This window comes from Sorex fumeus, unplaced genomic scaffold, assembly GCF_029834395.1.
Source record: "Sorex fumeus unplaced genomic scaffold, SorFum_2.1 ptg000122l, whole genome shotgun sequence".
NCBI lineage: Eukaryota > Metazoa > Chordata > Mammalia > Eulipotyphla > Soricidae > Sorex > Sorex fumeus.
In genome coordinates, this window is record NW_026606179.1 from 21,033,373 (window position 1) to 21,054,330 (window position 20,958).

A 20,958-nucleotide genomic window follows, 5' to 3' on the forward strand; every position below is an offset into this window, starting at 1 on the left:
AGGGGAGGCTACACTAGCAGTGCTCTGGAGTCTCTCTCCTCTTCTCACTATTCAAAGTCCCCCCCTCCCACCCTGGCTTCTCATGCCTCTGAATGAAAATTCCCACTCGGCCCAGCGGCCTTCAGGCATCTGCCCGCTTCCGGTTCTCCAGCTTGCACACAGCTTCGCTTCCCGTCCTGCCCCCCACTTGCCCCTGGCCTGCAGCTAGCCTCGAACTTCTGTTCACTGGCTCGCTGCTCCATTTGCACAGTCTCCACCTGAGTGCCTTCAGGGCTCAGGTGAGATGTCTCTTCCTCCAGGAAGTTCCCCTGTCAGCCCCTCTTCCTAGGCCAGGTACCCTGAACTGTCTCCAGGTGTACCTTGTGCCAGGACCGGGCCTCTTCTTGCCACAGGGGCTCCACACACTGTGTCTGTTGCCCATCCAATATTTGCATCCCCGCCATGAGGGAAAGTCTGAGAGGGAAGCCTGCGCTGGTGTGGTGCCTCTCAGGTCTCCAGCACTGGGCAGGCACACAGTGGGCCTGCAAGCAGGCCTAATGCCAAAGGGAGGTCTAAGGCTTGGTGCACTCTGGCTCCCCCTCCTGGTGGTGACTGGGCATATCACCTACACCCACACACCTGGGGGGCACCTGGCTCCCCTCAAGGCTTCTCCCGACTTCAGCCACTTGATGGGAACCTCCACCAACATGCCAGCTGGTCGCTGAGGCTGGGGGTGTTCCCCGGGCTGATGGCCTTCCTGAGGCCTGTCCCACCTAGGAAGCTGTACTGGGTGCTGTCCCGGGAGGAGCTGGGTCAGGAGAACATGAGTCTGTCCGGCCACCATGATTCTCACACCAGTGTCACCCCAGGGAAGACAGTGACCGGGGACCCACCCAGGAGGGGTGGCGTGAGGCCGGGAGACCTTTTCCTCTCATGCTGAGCCTGTTCCGGAGGCCCGATGGGCTTCGGTGTTCAGACACTGCCCCCTGCCCCCGCCCCATGTGGGAGGGGGCTAGCGCAGAGAGGGTCAAGGTTCTGCAGTGTGGCCCATCCGCCAACCCCGGCCACGGGCCACCCTCAGGCACACATGTCCCCTCCCCGGGTGGCGCTTGCTCCGCTCTGGCCTCCGCTAAGCCGCAGCCTGTCTGAGACTGTCTCCCCACCTCATGGCCTCTGCCCCCCATTTGTGTACCAGCCTTCACCTCTCCCCCAGCCAGCCCCCCTCACCCCCGCTACATCCTCTCCCCCGGACCATGGTCCCATCCCAGGCCTCAGCCTCCACCCATGCTGCTTTGATGCACCCCCACTGCTTCCCCACTCTTTCCAGGGGTGAGTTGGACCACTCTAAAGCCCAAACCTAACTGTGCCCCCCACTCCCCTATAGCAGAGTACTCCCTGTCTCCCAATAGGATCAGTGATTGAGCAACTGGGTGGAAGCCCCTGGACCCCGTTCCTCTCAGAACCCCCGGGACCAGGCAGAAAGTAACTCCTCACTGTGCTCTGACCTCTGCAGGGAGCAGATTCCTCTGTGCATCCTGCCTAACTAGCGTCCCTGATATCATTCTGGGAACGACACCCCCTCCTCCTGGAAGCCCTCCCTGACCACACTCTAGACTGAGTCATCCACATCTCCCAGACTCCCACCATCCTAGAGGCATCCCTTATCATATTTCTGGTCACTCTGGTCTGGGAAGTGCCTCGATTTTAGACGCCCCTTCCCCAAGGACAGGGTTGGGCCTTCTGGGTCACCTCCGTAACACCCAGAGGGGTCCTCCAGGAAGGTCTGTTGAAAGCAGAGCCATCCTCAGGCTCATCCAAGGGACCACAGAAAGAGGGGAGGAAGGCCTGTCTTAGAGCCCAGAGGAGGCATTGCCCAGCTCCAGCAACTCCCTCCCCGCCCCCGGCACAAAACCCCCACCCCAGCCCACACACAGAGACAAGGGCCAGGGCCCAGGCCCAAGCTTAGAAAAATAGGACTTTCTTGTTGTGCCCGGTGCCCCGACACCCTCCCCATCAGAGTTTTTAAAAACCAGGAGCAATTTGGTAAGTCTGAGGCCAGGTCTGACGGGGTGCCTGGGCCCCGCCACTCCGGGGCCAGACTGGCCAGAGAGGTGAGTGCGTCGCTAGGGTCCCGTGGGTTCGTGGCTGGGCCCCCAGGGCTCACAGTCCAGCTGGACCACGGTGTGGCCCCGGGGCCCGGTAGGCTCCGGGGCGGGTGGGGCGGGCGTGGGGCCCAGGGCACCGTTGGTCTGGGAGCAGACGCTGCTGACCGGGGCGGCACCCTTGGCCTTCCCAGGGGGCTGGCTGCCGTGCACCTTGTAGCGCATCAGCAGCACGAAGATGAAGACCAGCACCGAGGCCACGATGACGCCGCCCAGTGCAATGATCATGGTGCCGCCCAGGAAGGGTGCGTGAGGGGCCCCACAGGGCCGCAGCGCCGGCTCCGTGGAGAAGCGGGCACAGCCCACAGGTCGGGTGGCCGTCAGTCCCGTGGCTCCATCCTCGTACACGGCGAGTACACACAGATCGTAGGTGCGTCCCGATGCCAGGTCGGTCAGCAGGAACGAGCGGCTGTCAGCAGGGATCATCCTGGAGGGACAGGCACGACTTAGGTCTGGCGGCCAGCCCCGGCCCTGCGCTGTGCCCTCACCCAAACCCACGGGGCTGTGTACGGGTCCCGCTTCCCTACACCCCCTTCAATTCTCTCCAGCCCCGCATCTCTCTAATCCGCCCCACAGCGACCCGCTCCAGGCTGCTGCCAATCTTGTTCCGGCCCACCGGCTCGCTCTCCACCACGGGCCACTGCCTGCCCATCGGCTACGCAGCCCATTCCCCGCCCAGTCTACTGGCCCATATCCCTGTAGCCCACCCCACAGTGCCCAGGTGATTTCTCAGAATACGCCCAGCACCACCCCCATTCCCTCCCATCCAGTCTCCCACTGGCCTTCCTGCCCATCTCTCTCTGGCCCCACCCTGCTCCCTTTCACCCGCTGTGCGGGGGGGGGGGGGGGGGTCCCTTCCCCTCTCAACTCTGCTTCCCGACAGGACTCCAGCTCCCCACCTGCCTGTTTCACCCCAAGGCCCTTTCCTCTAGCCCCAGGTCCAATCCCACCCCTGGTCACCCTCTAGACCCCCACCCAATCCCCCCTCTCCCCTCTTCTGAACAGCTAGAATCCTCTCTCCCCTCGGGGCCTGCTTTGCCAATACCGCTGATGCCTGATTTCCTTCTAACCTGCCAATAAAAGTCCCCCTAGCCCCATCGCCGTGTTATTACTGCTAGGTCTTGGGCCTGCTTTCGAGCGAGCTCTGTCAACTGATTCTGCTTTCATTAAGCAGATGGGCCTTCGTCTCCACTGCCCATCTTTTCCTCCATGCTGCCTTCTTTTTCTTTCAGCTCTGGTTCCTAATTAACCTTTTATCTCTGCTGCCCGATTTCTTGTTTATCCGTGCCCTTTTTATTTTCTTTATCCTGAATACTCCATTCCACTATTTTGTTTTTTTAGGTGACACCCAGAGGTGCTTGGGGGCTGACCATGCGGTACAGGGATTAAACCCCAGCTTCCTGAGAGCAAAGCATGAGCTCAGCCCCATGAGCTGTCTCCAGGCCCTCTTCCTCTATTTGTCTTTTTATGGCTTAGATCCTGCTGGAGATGTCACTTGGTCTATAATGTTTTATTACTAAACTGCTTTTTTTGGGGGGGGGGGAGAGGACACACCTGCTCGTGTTCAGGTCTCACTCCTGTGGTGCTCAGGGGACCATATGGGGTGCCAGGAATTGAACCCAGGCTGGTCATGTGTAAGGCAAGTGCCCTACCTGCTGTACTGTCGCTCCAGGCCCTAAGTTACTTTAATGAGGAACGTAAACTATCTGGTTTTCATGACTATCTGGAAGGATGAGATTTGTCACATCCTCTGCCCAGCAGAGTGGACAGTGGTCTAAGAAAGGAAGAGCAAGAGAGCTTGGTGCATTTACAGGATGGAAAAAGGAAATCAAAGATGCTCCCTTGTGAAAGGGCACGTGGGTTGCGGGTTTGCTGCCTCCAGCCTCGAGAGGCTGGGTTTTCTGCAGCCAGACCTCATGGATCGGCCCCTGGGTCCCCCCTGGAAGCAAATATAGAGTGGGCTACAGTGACACAGGCCCAGGCAAGACTGGACTTGGGAGGTGGTAGGACGCTTACCTTGCATAAGGCTGACCGACCCAGGTTACATCCCGGCCTCATACAAACCACATACAGCCCCTTTGCCCCACCAGGACTAATCCCTGAGCACTGCCGGGTGTGCCCCCACAAAAAAAAGACTGGATTTGGCTAAGCCGCTGCTGTGATACCCTCATCGGGGCCACTGTTGCTGAGCATACGTGGCTGTAGCAAGAAGGGAATTCCCCCAGGGGCAAACTGAATATTTCTATTCCACTAGCAGGAGGAGCTTTAACTTGGTTTGATCTGATTTAGAAAATAGAAGTTAAAATGTCTCCACAGTAGAATTCAAAAACAGGCTGGAGAGACAGTACAGTGGGTAGGGTACTTGCCGCCTTCCAAAGGGCAGAACCAGGCTTGATCCTAGACAGAGCCAGGCAGGGCCAGGAATGATCCTTGAGGACCAAGAGGTGTGACCCCCCACACTCCCCAAAACCAAAAAACAAACAAACAAACAAAAAAAAAGAACTTGAACCCATAGAGCTTGTGCAAAGTCCACAACTGCGCATACCCAAGGCCTGAGCTGGAACTTCCCACCTCCCACCCTCCTCACTGAGGTCTCTGCAGGGAGTTTCTTTCTTTGGTTTTTGGGCCATGCTGGGCAGTGCTCAGGGCTGACTCCTGGCTCTGCACTCAGGAATTACTCCTAGTGAGCTCAGGGGACCATGTGGGATGCTGGGCTAGGTGCAAGGCAAGCTCCCTACTGCTGTATTATCACTCTGTATCACTTGTAGCCCTAACCTTGTCCCTCCCTCAGGTGTCTGTTCGCCGGGCTATCCTTTCCTCTTCGTTCTTTTTTTCACCCCTCTGCTGCCAGATTTCTTTGACCCTCTCTGCCTCGTTTCTTTGATCTCTGCTGTCTGATTCCCTTTGCAACTCTGCAGCCTCATTTCTCAGCTGGGCTGCAGCCTAGGGATCGGCCCCTGGGTCCCCCCTGGAAGCGAAGACGCACCCCCGATGTGCCGCCTCCCCCCTCCCCACCTCCCTCGGCCCTGCTGCCCAGGCTGGGCACCTGTAGACGAGGATGTCGTCGGCAGAGCTGTTGTACTGGATCTGGTACATGCGGATGCCTGGGATGGGCCTCTGGTCTGGCCACTGGACGAGGGCCGCCGTGGCCCCGTGCTCAGTCACCTGGACGCCACGGTCGCTTGGGGGGCCCATGTCAGCCACCTTGGCGGAGGCGGAGGCGGAGGCCGAGGCGGCAGAGGGAGGGGTGAGAGTATCGAGATCCCCGTCCCGCGGGGGGTCACAGCTGGTGCTGTTGGCAAGCTGGGGGGGTGGCGGGGGCCCCACAGTCAACTCCACGGCCGCCGTGGCCTCACCAGCCGCATTGGCCGCGATGCAGGTGAAGATGCCGCCGTCGCCCGGCTCCGTGGCCAGCAGCTCCAGCGTCCCGTTGGGGAAGGCGCGAGCTCGGCTCGAGTTGCCCAGCAGCCGGCCCTGCGGGGACACCCAGCGCACGCGGGGTTCCGGGTCCCCCACGGCCCGGCAGCGCAGGGCGGCCGGCCGGCCCGCCGGCACCGCCAGGGGCGGCGAGCGATGAGTGACCACGGGCGGCTCGCACACAAACTCCTCCTCACCCACCGCCCAGAAGTAGCGGCCGCCCAGGGCAGGCGGGGAGGCGCACGCCTCCAAATCGTCCTCCCGGGCCAGCCGCCGCAGCCACACCAGCTCACAGTTGCAGTGCAGGGGGTTGCCCCCGAAGGCCAGCACCAGGGCAGAGGCCGGCGATCCACGGGGCCTGGCCAGCAGTGGCAGCCGGGAGAAGAGGGGGTCAGGGGGGATGGTGGTCAGGCGGTTGGAGGTCATGTCCAGCCGGGCCAGCTTGTGCAGGCGTGAGAAGGCGCCCGCAGGCACGGAGGCCAGCAGGTTGTGGTCGAGGCCCAGCGTGTTGACGTTGCCCAGGCGGCCCAGCGCCTCCCAGGGCAGCTGTTCCAGGTTGTTGTAGGACAGGTCCAGGTCTTCCAGTGTCTCAGCACAGTCGTCCAGCGCGCCGGCCGCCAGTGCCGCCAGCTGGTTGTTGCTCAGAATGAGGTGGCGCAGGTTGACCAGGCCACGCAGCTGCCCCTCGCCCAGCGAGGTCAGCCGGTTGCCATCCAGGTGCAGGGCGCGCAGGGCGCGCAGGTCGGCAAAGGCGCCGGCGGCCACGTGGCGGATGGTGTTACGGGACAGGCTCAGGTGCAGCAGGCCCGTCATGTTGGCCAGGTCGCGGCGCCGCACGGCTGCGATGAAGTTGTCGGCCAGGCGCAGCTCGGCCGCTCGGCGATCCAGCGAGGGGGGCACAAAGAGCAGGCCCGCACCCGGGCACAGCACGCTGAGGGGCAGCGACTGCGTCTGGCAGCGGCAGCGGCGGGGGCACGGGCTGGCAGTGGCCGGCTGAGGTGGAGATGAGGCAGGGGCCAGCGGCAGCAGGCAGAGGAGCAGGGGGAGGACGGCCATCGCGGGCAGGGCCACCTGCGGGGGCGAGGGTCAGGCTGAGCCACCAGAGGACCGGGTCCCAGGGTCCCAGAGCGGGGTAGAAGTAGAGCCCCCAGCCAGGAGAGTGGGGGAGGGTGACAGAAGTGACTCAAGTTGGTCCAACAGAGGAGGGACGGGTGAAATCAAAAGCCAGAGGGGCTGGAGTGATAGCAGAACGGGTAGGGCGTTTGCCTTGCACACGGCCCGACCCGAGTTTGATTCCCAGCATCCCATATGGTCCCCCAAGCACGGCCAGGAGTAATTCCTGAGTGCATGAACCAGGTGTAACCCCTGTGCATCGCTGGGTCTGACCCAAAAAGCAAAAAAAAAAAAAAAGCCAGAGTGGAAGTCAGGGGCAGATACATGGTGGTAGCACCCCGGGTGCAGAAAGGAACGGGAGGGCAGAGGGAAGAGAGGCCAGCAGAATGGGCAGAGGTGGCCCCAGAGCAAAGGTGAATGAGGGTGGGTGGAAGCGAAGCCTGGGGTCCCTAGAAATAGTCCCAGGCAGGGGAGCATATGTCACAGAGGGCAGAGGTGGGCAGGGTGGCGGGCAGGACCCAAAGCAGGTGTGACAGAGGCAACTGCAGACGGACAACATGAGAAGTAGCCAGTGAGAGGGGAGGGGAAGGGGAGGTGTCAGGGACGGTCCGATCCAGGAGAGATGGTCAAAGACGATGAAAAGGGGCTAAGGCCAGTGAGGGGAGGAGCAGGCGGGCCCTGTGGGGAAAGAGCGGGCTAAGGAGTTGGGGACAGGCCCAGGAGATGTCAGTGACCAGAAAGCACCAGTGGCCACGACACTGAGAGGAAACGTGCTGATCCAGACAGGAGGCGGCTGGGGAATCACAGATGGGCAGTGAGGGTGGACAGAGGAGAGGGGGAGCAAGTGGACGGAGAGAAGAGTGGGGGCCGTGGCAATGCCCAAGAGGGTCGGAGACCCAGGCCCCGACTTTGAGACAGGGGCTGTGAGGGACAGATCTGGGGACATGCTGGGGATAGGCACAGTGGACAGTGGTGCCCAGGGTGGTCACTGGGAGAAGCTGAAGGCAGATGTCCAGAGAGGGTAGCTAGGGACAGGGGTGTGACGGATGATCAAAGAGAGAGGATGGACACACATGGTGGCTGAGAGAGGCAGCCAGCAGTGGACAGAGCCAGGGGAGGTGGACAGGGTGTCAAGGAGGGTCAGGGCAAGGACAGGGGCACAGAGAGGGGTCATGAGGGGAAGCAAGAGGCCGCCAGCGAGGGTCCAACCAGACAGAAATGGGGGACAGGGACCCAGAGGCCACCAAGCGGGGAGAGGGGCAGGACTGACAGGTCCAGAGCGAGCTGGGAGCAAATCCTGGGCGAGGTGTCCGTTTCCTGGGGAAACCCCAGTGGTACCCATGGGGAATGAGTCTTATCTTCTTCCACCCAGCCACCAAGTTCTCCCCAAGTCCCTCCCCACCACAGGGGTCTTGGGGGTGACTTACCTGAGCTGGAAGCACCCCAGGGAGCCACAGGGGTCAGGGGTCAGGGCTCTGGAGGGGGCGCCAGGTCATGCCTTCCCTGACTCCTGACGCCTCAGGAGAGGATCTGTCTGCAGGGTCTCAGCTGAGTTCCACAGCCACAGGAGCTCCAGACCTTGATACTTGGGGTCCCCAATCCCTCAGACGGGATCCAGGGTCAAGATTTAGAGAGTCAGGCTCCAGGTGGGGTTGCTGGGCCAGTCCTGGTCACCCACCAATGGTGAGTGTAGGGTCTATGTGCCCAGTCCAGTCCTGAGATCTAAGGCCCGAGGGCTGGGCCCAAGTCCTGGGGTGCTGAGTCGAGATTTGGTGGTTCCTGGTCCCCACCTTCACCATTCAGGTGTGCAGCAAGGACTTCAGGCCCAGACTCAGGTCTAAGCCCCCTGGAACACCACGGTCCAGCTGCTGGGGTCCAAGGCCTATGCCTCCAGGTGCAGTCAGCGCAGGGTGGGGTGTAGAAAGATGCTCCGGGAATCCAGTCCCAGATTTCAAGGTCCCAGACACAGAATTCAGAGTTCAGCTCCAGAGCTGGGGCGGTCCAGCTGCCAAATCTAGAGGTTCAGGCTTCACATCTTGGGGTCCATATTCCAAGTCCAGGGGTGCCAAAGCCCGAGGTTCCAGCCCTGGAGACCGATGTTCTGGCCGCGGGTCTAGGGGTCCCAGCCCCAGATCGGGGTCCCAAGCTCGAGTTTCCGAATCTCTGGCTCCAATTTCGGGGTGTAGACCCTCGACGTTGGGGGTGCGGGTCCCCGGCTCTGCAGAGTCCCGCCTGGCTTCCCGGGCTGCGGAGGGGCTGGCCAGGCGGGAGGGGGTCGGCTGCGGTGGGTGGGGGGGCGGGGGGGCCAGGCAGCCCCGGGGGCCGGGGTGGGGCGAGGCCTGGGCGCCGGCTGGGCGGCGGAGCGGGACACGCGGGCCGGGGGCGCCGCAGCGTGGGCGGGGGTGCTGGGGGGAGGGGCCGCTCAGAGACCCCTCCCCCGCCGGGGCCGGGGCGGGGGCCGGGCGGGGGCCGGGCAGGCGGGCCGGGTCCGGGCGCTCCCGCGGCCTCCTCGCCGGGAACCCAGGGCCGCGCGCGCGCCCGCGCTTAAAGGCGCAGGCCCCGCGCGCGCCCGCTTTTAAAGGTGCAGGCGGCCCCCGGCGTCCAGGCGCGTCCCCGGCCCCACCTCCACCGCCCACGGGGTCGCCCTGCTCTTCCTTGGGAGCCAGGATCCCTGGCCGACCGAGAGACTCCCGGAGACAGAGACAAGAATCTCCGCCGACTTTAGCGGGGCAGAGGGGAGGGGAGTGAGAGGCAGATAGAACCACCTACATATTCCAGGAATGGTGGGAAGACCCAGAAACAATGAGCGCTTGAGCGAGAAACAAAGGCAGAAGGGCTGTGGGCATGTGTGTGCCCTGCTCGCATTCACACCCTTGGGTGCCGCATCCCGAGCGTGTCTGTCCCCTCCCGAGCCTGTCTGGTCCCAGCCCCACTTCTGAGATGTCATTTCCACAGAGAGACACCCCTGCACCCTGCTTTTGCAGACTGGAAGGCGGGAGACTGAGCTTTCCCTCTCCCTGGCGTGGGAAGGGGAAAATGCGCTGCCCATCCCCGAGTCCCCTGCAGTGAGAAGCACCCAGGGGCCCTCCCGCGGAGGAAGGAGAAGCTGGGAAATGGGACAGAGACCGGGGCTGGCTGGGCTGACTCAGGGAAGGAAGCTGACTCAAGGTACCGCAGCCCAGAGGACTCTGCCCAAGTACCAACCCCTAGGCCACCTGTCCTGAAAATTGTGAGATGGGGGGTGGGGTGGGGGGCGCGGCCCCACGTGTCTCCGGGTAGATGGTGTCACAGGAAGAGGGATGTAGGCAGTGGTCTACAAGTGTGGCGTAGGAAACTGGTTCTAGCAAGTTGGGGGATAAGATCTTTGGGGAGTCCGGGTCTGAAGGAGACACAGTTGGGACCTATGGTCGTGGCTCTCCCTTGGGGTGGGGAGTGGACCCATGACCACATGTATGGATACGGAGATCCCCCTCACCCCCATGCTCCCATCTGAGTAGAGGAGTGAAGCAACACCGTTGGGCAGAGGTGAGGCATGGCTGCACCCCCTCCCTGGCATCTCCGCTCTGCTGAAGGTTTCAGAACAGCCTTTTGGCTCCTTCCATTTATGGGTATTGAAAATTGCAGCTAAAATTAACTCAGCTCTAGGGCCGCCTTTCCAGATCATTAGCAAAGTTCATCAGTGCTCCTGGCCCAGCAGAGCGGATGCCCAGACACTCAGAAAAAGGAATTAGAAGTTTCAGAGATACTATAGAAGTAGTGGGGTTGGAAGACAGAGGAAAATATGTGGCTACAATCCAGTGGACTGAGATGAGAATTTAGTGCATCTGGCCAATTTGGGGGCAGTGGTCCCAGGATAGAGGCCCAAAAGGGGTGAGGAGAAGGCAGTGAAAGAAGAAAGGTAACAGAGGATCGGGTGGGGAGTTCCATTCTGGGCCTCTTGAGCTCAGTTCTGGGGAATATTAAGGGACTCTGTAAACATTAACAGTTGTCACCACGAGACCAGAGAGATAGTACAGTAGGTCGGGCATTTGCCTTGCAGAAGAGCCAAAGAGCAAGCCATGGTTTGAGTCTCCAAGCCCTGCCAGGAGTAATCCCTGAGCACAGAGCCAGGAATAAGCCCTAAAAACCATGTCATGGTGGAAGGGGGAGAGCACCAAAACAGAAATGCCATCTTTCTTCCTCAAGATTCAAAGAAGCTGAGATATGTGCCTACTAGTTCTTCGGCCTTGGGGTGACATTATTTTTTTGGTGAAGGGCTGGTACGGAGAGCATTTGAGGTCTGAGGCAGAGAAGCAGAGAGAAGCACTGCACGAGTTAGACCAGTGGTCCCCCAGTCACATTGGCAACACCTGCAGGCTCTGTTCACCGCAGATGTCCGCATCCCTAACTCAGACTTTCCAACTCAATATGCTGGAGCAGGGGCCCAAAATGTGATGGTCTAGTCACGTTGACTATGACCATAGTTCATGGTCATGGTATTCATGTTGCTGGTCTGGGGATGATAATCATTGGGTGAAACTAGAGGCTCCCAACAGCCCTGCCAAATGCTGCAGATCCAGGGGACAGAGACCCCATTTATGGGCCAAAGCAACCATCTGCATGTCTCTGTGTGTTTGGAGACACAGTTGGGCTTCCGAAGCAGAAACATGGAGCAGCAAAAAGACATGAGGTATTAATTTCTGGGCTGGGTGCTGGACATGGTGGTGGGTGGGTTGACACTGAAGCAGAAGCAGAAACTAAGACCACATCAGGCGAGATCCTGTGGACCAGGACACAACTCTGGAGTGGTCAGGGATGGGGGGGCGAGGCTCAGGCTGGAGGATGGGGACTGTCTAGACAGAAGCACAGGTCAGGTTAGGCTGTGACTAGGGAAGCAGAGGTGAAGGACATTGAGGACAAAGCACAGACAGGGTGGTTCAGGGATCTAGGGGGAGGAGCTCCAGGGAATCAGGGGGACTTCCTGGAAGAGGAGACCTCTGTGCCAAGACCTGCAGGAGATGTACAAATGAAACAGGTGATGGTGCAGCTCACCTGTGCCCTCAGCCATGGCAGGTGAAGCCTGGGGCGGGGGGGGGGGGGGGTCTGTCTACCTTAGCTCCTGGAAAGGAATCCCAGGAGGATGGGACGATTGTTTGCAGGGCTTCACCTCATGGATGCATTTATTTAATGGCAATATCTGGAGAAGAGTAGAAAAGCAGCAGAACCACTGCAGGAAGAATGAGGGAAGGATGCCTAAGAACTGAGGGGGAGGGGGGAGGGGGGAAGGGGGAAGGGGAGGAACTCCTCACCAGGGACACAGTCGTGCTCAGACCAGCATAATATGCCCCCATATAGAGAAGTCAATAGAGAGGTCAGTAATAGGCACATTTTCACCCCCTCCACTAGCCCCTGCACCCTTAAGCCAGACTGAAGGACCTCAAGCAGCCACAAGATCCTGAGTATGAGGACCTGCTTAGCCCAGGGCAGGGGACATGTGGTACAGTGAATCAAAGGCAACTTTCAGTCTGCTTTAGTGACTTCCAGCCACCAACATGGAAGCACATGCGGGTAAAGGTTTATAATTATCCTTACTTTTAGCCAGAGACATGAATTTTTACGTTGACCTGCTCTATGGGAGCCTGCAAGCAAGCCTTAGAGGCTCATTTTAGTCTTTTGGTGTGTTTGGTTTGGGGGACCACACCCATTTGTACTCAGCTGTTACTCCTGGCTCTGCACTCAGGAATCACGCCTGATGGTGCTCGAGGAACCATATAGGATGCCGGGAATTGAACCTGGGTCAGCCGCGTATAAGGCAAATGCCCTCCCCACTGTACTATTGCTCTAGCCCTACAGAACAGCGTAAGTTTACACTTTTCTGAATCAAGAGCCTAAGCTTGGAGCACTGAGTCAGGTTCTGAGAACCGGGTCTGAGAACCATCCTAGTGTTGTGCACGTCACTCTCTGATGATGGGTGTCTCTAGTTCACAAGAAGGAGCAGCTCAAAGGAGGAGGTGGGTCACCTCCCCCCCCCCACACACACACACACTGTCCTGGTGGCAGACTGAGGCCAGGAGACAGGGGTGTGGCTCCATCCCCGAGAATAGGCTCTGACTTGGTTTTACATTATACTGCAGTGCCAGATTGTATTAGTGAGCAAATGTTAGCTGCTGTAACAAATAGCTCCCTTGGGTCTCCAGGTCTTCACACCCTGATTTCTTTCCCGCACAACTGTGCTCCATCTGGAGATTCTCACCTCAGATTTGCTAATTTTCTTCTTCTGCCCATATTTCATGGGGGAGAATTCATATCATTTTTAGCGTCCAAGCAGATATTTGCTGTGCTGAGAATTATTGAGCAAATCGATGATCAACGGGAGGGCCTTTACTTTATTGAGAATTGTATCAAAGATTCACCTACAAAGCTCATATTGAACATCAGTTTATTGTGCATATGACGTTGATGGTTTTGGGTCACTCCCCAGATATCCAGGCCTCTCCTTGCCCTGTGAATGTCACCAATCCTGTCCCAAGTCATCCACTTGCCTCCCATGAACGAAGTCACTGGTCCTGTCCCTTGAGGGACAGGCCCAAAATGGACACTACCAGAATTAATTTAGCTTAGCTTAACAGGAACCCACATTGCAAAATAACTGGTTTTTCTGCCCCTGAGCAAGGAATTCAGATACAGGTGCCCCGAGTTGCAAGTCATGAGAATTGGGGGGGGGGGGTCGGACCAGATAACCAGATGTCTCTCACAAGCCCCATGTCACAAGACCCAGGACTGCCCTAAAAACCAGGACGTTCCTAAGCACTGCCGCAAATGCTGATCTTTAAACTATAGGCTAAGAAATGATGTACCCTTAATTGGATTGCTTAGAAAGGTATCTGTTATTACAAATCTATTGGCTATGAAATGCGCAGGCTCTGCTGTAACGGCCGAGGAGGGCCTATATAAGATCTCCTTTGAAGAAGCTCGGGGTCTTTACCCAACCTGCTGGACCTGCGTGTTTGTGTAGGCGGTTGGACCCTGGCTAGCCAGTCTTACAATAAACCCTGCTTGCTGTTTGCAGTCTCTGGAGTCTCTTTGTTGTTAGAGGGAGATCTCGACCCACGCCCTAACACCCTGTGCTGCTCTCTCTATTCCCTGTACGCTTTCCTCAGTCTCTGGCCACGGCCACATGGGTGGGTGAGATCCCTGTGCTCTGTACCTGTCGCTGGGCCTCCCAACTGTACCCCAGCAGTTCCTGTTGTCCTGACCCAGCCTTCCTAGTATCTGGCCACAGCCACGTGAGCATGTGCGGATGAGACTCCTGTGCTCAGTACTTTGTCACTACCTAAGTAGCGAACCTGCCTGAACCTGAGCTTTCCTGGGCATCTGAGCCCTGTCTGGCCTGCCTGTATGGGCCCTGAGTCTGGGTGCGCTGCCCTACCTTATACTGGAGGTCCAGGGAGAGAGGAAAGAATCCAGAGGGTATGTGCTCAGAGAGAAGGGGGTACCTCGGGCTTCCTTTTATGTGCTGCCAAATCCCACTCCTAACCATCCATTATCTATACTGATTACTCAGTCCATGGGTGGAGATTTAAAGTGATCTGGCGCTCACCTCAGCTCCTGCTGTACTATCATGACCCCTCAGTTGCAAGGGGCTCTGAGAACCATTCCAAGGACAGTCAGCAAAGTAAGTATAGATTATAATGGACCCAACATCAACTACCATCAGATCCACAACCTCACCCTCGGGGAAGCAGCAAGAAGAGAGGAAGGGTCTCCTTCCAAACACTCCAACAAATTCAGCTCTAGGGAGAATTTTCCAGGCTCATCCTGACCCTGGGATTGGGATGGATAACCACCAAATTGATCCTTTTGAGGTCAAAGTGAATCCATCTTGCATGGATAAATCCTTAGGTCTGTACAAAAAGATAGTGCTGAATGTCCAACCCACTTCTCGTAAGCATTTATTGAACCTACCCTGGATGACAAACCTAATGCCTGGAATATGCCCACAGACTCAGACCCAGTCCAGGTTTGGGAACTGTGTCTCCTTATAAGGCAGGAAGAGAGAATTTCCGAACATGTGGTAGCTGTTGAGATATTCCATTATCAACAAAGGTGGGCGAAGGGAGGGGCAAGGAAATCACCAAGTCTGCCAGTGGGCGGTGGTAGGAGGGAAAGTTCAGGGCTGATGTGGGCAACATTGAGGAAGTCACCAGGACCAAAAAGGGATAGATGGGGCTTTCCGGCAGGAACCTAATCCCTGTATGCAGATTCATGTGCTAATCAGACACCTAATGATTCCAACTCCTCACACAAAGCACTGCTGATTCAAGTGCTAATCAGAAATCTGATCCCTGGGAACACAAATCCCTGCTGATTCATGTGCTAATTATAAATCTTTGCCATTTGTAAATTCTGTGCTGGAACGGGGCTCAATTACAAACTCAGGCAGGAACATGTGCGGATAATCATGGACTGGAGGACCTCCACTTGCTGATGGACAGCTCGCATTGATACGTGTGCTAAAACCTTAGGGAAATTTAAGAGAATGATCCGAGGTGGGAGGATTGTCACTGAAGGGTTGTCACAGCCTGGGCCAAGATTCCAGCTCTGGTCACTGACCAACTGAATGACTCCGGGCAAGATTCCCTACTCTGGGTTTCAGCTTCATTCCTGCAAAGGAGGCTGACAGAGCCTCAAAGGGCTGTTGAGAGGACTGAGTGGGACCATACAAATCTAGAGTCGCGAGGAGTGCCTGGCACATAAGGAATTACCCTATAAATACTAGCTGAAATAATTAGGATGTTCCGCCAACTCTCATTGCTCTTCTTGATTCCATTTAATCCTCATAGCGGGTTCTATATGTAATTCCCTCACCATTCCCATCCTTCCTTGGCCCACAGGCCTGCCGGCTTTTCCAGCGGTGGGAAGGTTTCCCAGCCGCTCCCGCCCACCCCCGCCCGCCCGTCCGCCCCCTACGGCTCTGGGAACACGTTCACCAGATCGGGCCTAACCGCTCGGCTGCCACGTGGGGGCAGCAACACACCACTCAGTGGCCGTGCGCGGGGCGCATTGTGGGCCGCGTAGTCTCGTGGGCGGGTTGGGCGGTGGCGCCGGGCTATCGCGCGAACTGCATTTCCCAGACGGCCACGCGACACCCTCTGCTTCACCTTGCCCGAGTCCGGAGGCGGAGGCCCCGCCCCCTACGAGCGCGCGCGCCTCCCGCGCGGCGCGGGGGATTGTGGGGGGGGGGAGGCGGGGGGGGGGCTGGGCTTTGAGCTCGGAGGCGGGGGCCGCTGCGCAGGCGCGAGGAGCTGGGCGCGGCGGCTGCACCTTAGCAGGTGCACGGGGAGCACGTCTTCGCCCAGGTAGCGCCGCCGCCAGGGTTGAAATTAGCGGAAGGTGTTGTCAGCCCTCGCGCGAGGAAGAATGAGACCCACAGCCCACGCCGTGTATGCCGAGCCAGTCCAGCCTCCTGGCATCGCACCGTCCCTCACACTTCTAAAACCTGCCTTTTAAAACCTATGTTTTGCTCCCCGGTTTAATGGGGAAAACAGCAAAATCCTGATCCTCCTCTTCTCTTTTCCTTTACAGCTACCCTTCCTCCCTCTCCCCCGCACCCTGTTTTATGGATCTTATTTTGGTAATGAGCAGCCATGCACAAAAATAGAAAAGAATAATGGTCCTCCGGATACCCATCTCCCTTCTTCAACAATGATCAACATATGGCCAATTTTGTTTTATTTCTGCTTCCCCTTCCCACTAAATTAGTTTAAAACAAACCCCAGACACCAAGATTTTCACCCATATATAGTTATAAATATATGGACATGCATTTACATAAAGCATAGCATCTTTTTTAAAAAAAATACCCAAATCTTTATCACAGCTAAAAACTCAATTCCTTAATATTACTAACAATCAGCATGTCTCCAAAATTCTCCTATTATCTCAAATGTCTTTTAACTGTTGGCAAGTGCAAACCAGGATTCAAATGGGATTGTGCATTGCGTTTGGTTGATATATCTATAAATCTGTCATTCGGTAGCATCATCAGCTCCTTCATAGTCACCTCACATTCTGATTTGGCTGATTGCATTTCTTGGTGTCTTTTAATACGTTTCTCTGTCCCCTGAGTGTGGATGGATCTCTGTCCCCTATCTATGGATAGATCTCCATGCCACTGAGCCAGTCCATTTTGGTGTAAGAATATTAAATGGGTGATGCTGAATCCTATCAGGAGCCCCATAGTCTCTCACAGTGTCTGGGTGTTTCATTTTTTTAATGTTAATCTACAATGTCAGGTACGAGTGCTGTCAGCCTGGTCCATTGTAAGAGCAATCAGGAAGGAAGCAGGAAGCAGTCAGGAAGTTCAGGAAGGAAATCTTTGCATACTCTCTGCTCCTTTCTCTCCCACTGTTTCACAGAAATGAAAGTTTTTTATTGCTAAAGCTCTTGTTGCCAAACTCCAGGGGCAATTTTCCCACCTAACTCACTGGCTTTTAATAACAGGCTGGTCCTGTACTGTGCAGGATGGTAGCCAGGAGGCCTTAACTAGTCCTAATTGAGCTGTGTTGTAAGAATAAAACATAGAACAGAATTTCAAAGACTTAGTACAAAGAAAAGGGATGTAACATATCTATCCTGCCCCCAGGGTGTTCTACTTTGGAGCTGGTTTATCCTCAAGCGTGTATCCCGAAAAATCCAGGCAGACTGAAGCTACATGCCTACATGAGCTTTTCTGTGTCCCAGAAGTTATACAGCCTTCGCTTCTGCTGCTGTCAGTTTAAGCAACCAGGAGCCCACCCAGATTAAAATTACAGGGTCTGGGGCAATAATATGGTCACGGTCATGGTCCTCCCGTTGTTCATCGATTTGCTCTAGCAGGCCCAGTAACATTGTGAGACTTGTTACTGTGTTTGGCATATCGAATATATCACAGGGAGCTTGCCAGGCTTTGCCGTGCGGGCGAGATACTCTCGGTAGCTTGCTGGGCTCTCCGAGAGGGGTGGAGGAATTGATCTGGGGTCGGCCATACTGGCTGGGTGTAAGGCAAATGCCCTACCCGCTGTGCTATTGCTCCAGCCCTGGGGCAATAGTACAGTGGGTAGGTAATATGCTTTGCATGCGGCCAACTGGGGCTCAATTGGTACTACGTATGGTCCCCCAAACCCTGCCAGGAATAGTCCCTGAGCACAGAACCAATGATAAGTCCCTACTGTGTTTGGGTATAACCCCAAAAACAAACAAAAAAACAAACAAAAGTGGAGACTATTTCTATTTCATCTCTCTCTTTTTTTTTAATAGTTTATTTCTTTATTGGATCACTGTAGGAAAAGTTACAGAGCTTTCGGGTTTAGGTCTCAGTCATGTAAGTATCAAACACATTTCCCTTTACCAATACTTATTTTTAACCGTGAACCCCAATAGAACCCCACCTCCCACCCCTCCCAATTCCTGTGAGGCAGATGAGTTGTAGTTAATACTCTATCTACTTTGACTAGATACATTGTTTCGATAGAAGATGCACAATTATTGTTTAGAGTTTACGACCCCCCCCCCAATCAGATATGCTGAAACAGTGTTGTGAAATGATTTGCTTTCTACAGCTTGGTTTAAGAATAAAATGATGTCTGCTGTTTCACTTATTAACCCTGGAAGTATTTCTATTAAAAGTTAGATAGTTAAGAGATTGGTTTCTGTGCTCTGGAGTCGTGGCCGTGCCGGAGAGCCGCTCGTGGGGGGCAGCTGGTGACCTCGGTCGGGCGTGAAGGACAGCCCAGAACGCCCCCCTTCCCATGAGGCCCCTGCTGTCCCCCGCCCCCGTCTATTTCATCTCTTATGTGAAATCCCTGGTGATATCTTATTACAAAGAGAATTCTGTTTGTTGATATTGTGTTGGGGGGTCTATACTCGACTGTGCTTAGGGCTTATTCCTGGCTCTATGCCCCGGGATCATTCCTGGAGGGCATGGGAGATCATGTGGGTTATCTGGGATCAAACCTGTGTCAGCTTCATGCAAGGAAAGAGCCTTACCCACTGTACTACCTCTCTGGCCCCTAAGGAATAAGTTTTGAGGTGACCATGTGAGTCCTTCTCTTTTGTGACTCTAGAAATTTCTCCTTCAATGAACTTCTCCTTATATTCTGGTAGCTTAGAGGACCATCTCTATAGACACTTCTTTTGGCAGGGGCGAATGGGGTGGGGCTCACTCAGCAGTGCTCAGGGCTTGGCTCTGAGCTCAGAAGTCACTCTGGTGGGGTTTAGAGGACCATACGCTGTGCCAGGGATCAAACCAAAATTCAGCTGCATGCAAGGTAAGTGCTTTCCCTGCTATTTTATCTCTCCAACCCTGTGGCTACTGTTTTCAGCTCTATTTGCAGCCTACTCTCTATCTTGAGGTATAGAGAAGCTAACACCCTGCTCCAGGGGTTACTTGATCACCTTAAAATCAGAATATCCAGGCTGGAGAGAGAATACTAGGGCTAAGACACTTGCCTTGCATGCAGCCTACCCCAGTTCTATTCCTGGCTTTGCTTGGACCCCTGAGAACTGTTAGAAGTAACCCCTGAGCACTGACTGCCCATAGCCTCCAAACACCACCAGATGTGGCCCAAATTCTCTGACCCCACAAGAAAATCAATATCCAAATCAGAATTCAAATGATAGCCAGTTGTTGGCTGGGAACCACCATCAGTCAGGACAAATGCCAGATCGCTTATGAGGCTTTTCAGCAGCTCCATCACCCCCCTTGCTAGGGACCCTGATTTGGCTCCAGCCTCATCTCAATGGCTTGAACCTAAGGGACAAAGAAAATATCAGTGGTTTCCTCCCCTCTTCCCAGTCTCATTTGTTCAACCGACAGTGTTCCCCTTTCACAGACACAAACTGGGGTTACTACCATCTTCACCAAGTTTCTCAGCTACTCACCTTCACACTAGGAGAGGTAACATTTCAGAGCTGAGGAACAGCATTTCAGAAGACTGTTTGTCGCCTGCTACTGCATCTGCTTCCTGCCGTATGACTGATCAGTGCAGAGCTAGATTGGATGGACTCCCACCAGAGAACTCTACCTTCCTTGGGGCTTGTGATTTGCCTTGTGAAGTTACCACCAGCTTGTTCTACTCTCATCCTTTTTTTTTTTTAAATTCTTGTGTGTCCAGGAACCCTGAGTTCCTATTAGAGGGACGGCAAGGAAGGGGTACATGGAGATCATATGGAGAGGCCACGAGGAGAAACCCCTAATGATGTTCCTAATGATCAACTTCAGTCTGAGCTATGTTTCAGCCAATCAACTTCTCTATAGCACACCAGATACTTAAGTGAAGAAGCTAGCTAGGATGTTCCAGCCTTAGTTGAAGTTCTGTGATCCAGAGACAGACCATCTCTACTGGGCCTTGCCCAAATTCCCAAAATGCAGGAGAGAGAGAGAGAGAGAGAGAGAGAGAGAGAGAGAGAGAGAGAGAGAGAGAAGAAGAAGAAGAAGAAGAAGAAGAAGGAGGAGGAGGAGGAGGAGAAGGAGGAGGAGGAGGAGAGAAAGAGAGAAAGTGCAAATAATGACACACTGTTTTATATCACTGGTCAACTAAAGTTTGGAAATTTTTGTTATGCAGCGAGCTGGTTGATATAGGCGAACATTCTCTTTCCTATTTATCTGGGGGGTGGATGGAGGAAGGGGCAGAATGTTGTACTCAATGTAAACAAGCTCACTTCTCACTTTAGAGCTGTCATATTCTGTGCATTGATTGATTTGCTGAGTTGTTCATTCATTCACTCATTCATTCTTTCACCAGATATTGGATGAGTTCCTACCAGGTAACAGGATCATTTCTAGGTAGAAGGAGTTCCAACCAGGTAGCAGGATCATTTTTAGGTAGTGTTGCTACATTAGTGTCAAGAATGACAAAAATAATGGGAGTTTGGTTGGAACAAAGTATAGTTTTAGTGTAAGATCGTCCATCCTGGGTAATCAGGATGGTTGGCTGAAGATAGAGAGAAGAAAGCAAGACCATATTACAGAATAGAAACATAATGTCACATCAGTCAAATTTATATTTCAGCCATTTGGTGGAAAATACCAATTTGGAGCTTCATCGTACGTGATAAATGAAAAATAAATTCCAGATGGACTAGAGTAAAATGTGGGAAGAAAATTGCACAATAAAAGTCTTGAAGATGAAATAAATATTGAATAACCCCTGGTCAGGAAAGAGACCTTCTGAGCTTCAAAGTGGTAGAACAAATCACCATGGAAAAGATTGATGGATTTATCTGTGTAAAGAGTTGAATATTCCATATGTCCCAAAAGGATGTGATA

The 20,958-nt window shown here is 55.1% G+C and overlaps 1 protein-coding gene across 1 annotated transcript; it reads right to left on the minus strand.

The window, feature by feature from the left end:
* Positions 1–1,924: 1,924 nt before the first annotated feature.
* On the minus strand, positions 1,925–8,228 carry LRFN3 (leucine rich repeat and fibronectin type III domain containing 3). The gene is made up of 3 exons (XM_056136480.1): positions 8,099–8,228; positions 5,188–6,629; positions 1,925–2,568 (listed from the first exon to the last, which is right to left on the minus strand). The coding sequence occupies exons 2-3, from the start codon at positions 6,612–6,614 to the stop codon at positions 2,103–2,105; spliced, it is 1,893 nt and encodes a 630-aa protein (XP_055992455.1). The 5' UTR covers positions 6,615–6,629; positions 8,099–8,228; the 3' UTR covers positions 1,925–2,102.
* Positions 8,229–20,958: the final 12,730 nt, after the last annotated feature.

Coding starts and splice junctions, on each gene's coding strand:
- LRFN3 (XM_056136480.1), bottom strand. CDS start 6,614: ATGGCCGTCCTCCCCCTGCTCCTCTGCCTGCTGCCGCTGGCCCCTGCC. Junction 2,569..5,187: donor GACGACATCCTCGTCTACAG/GTGCCCAGCCTG, acceptor CTGTCCCTCCAG/GATGATCCCTGCTGACAGCC.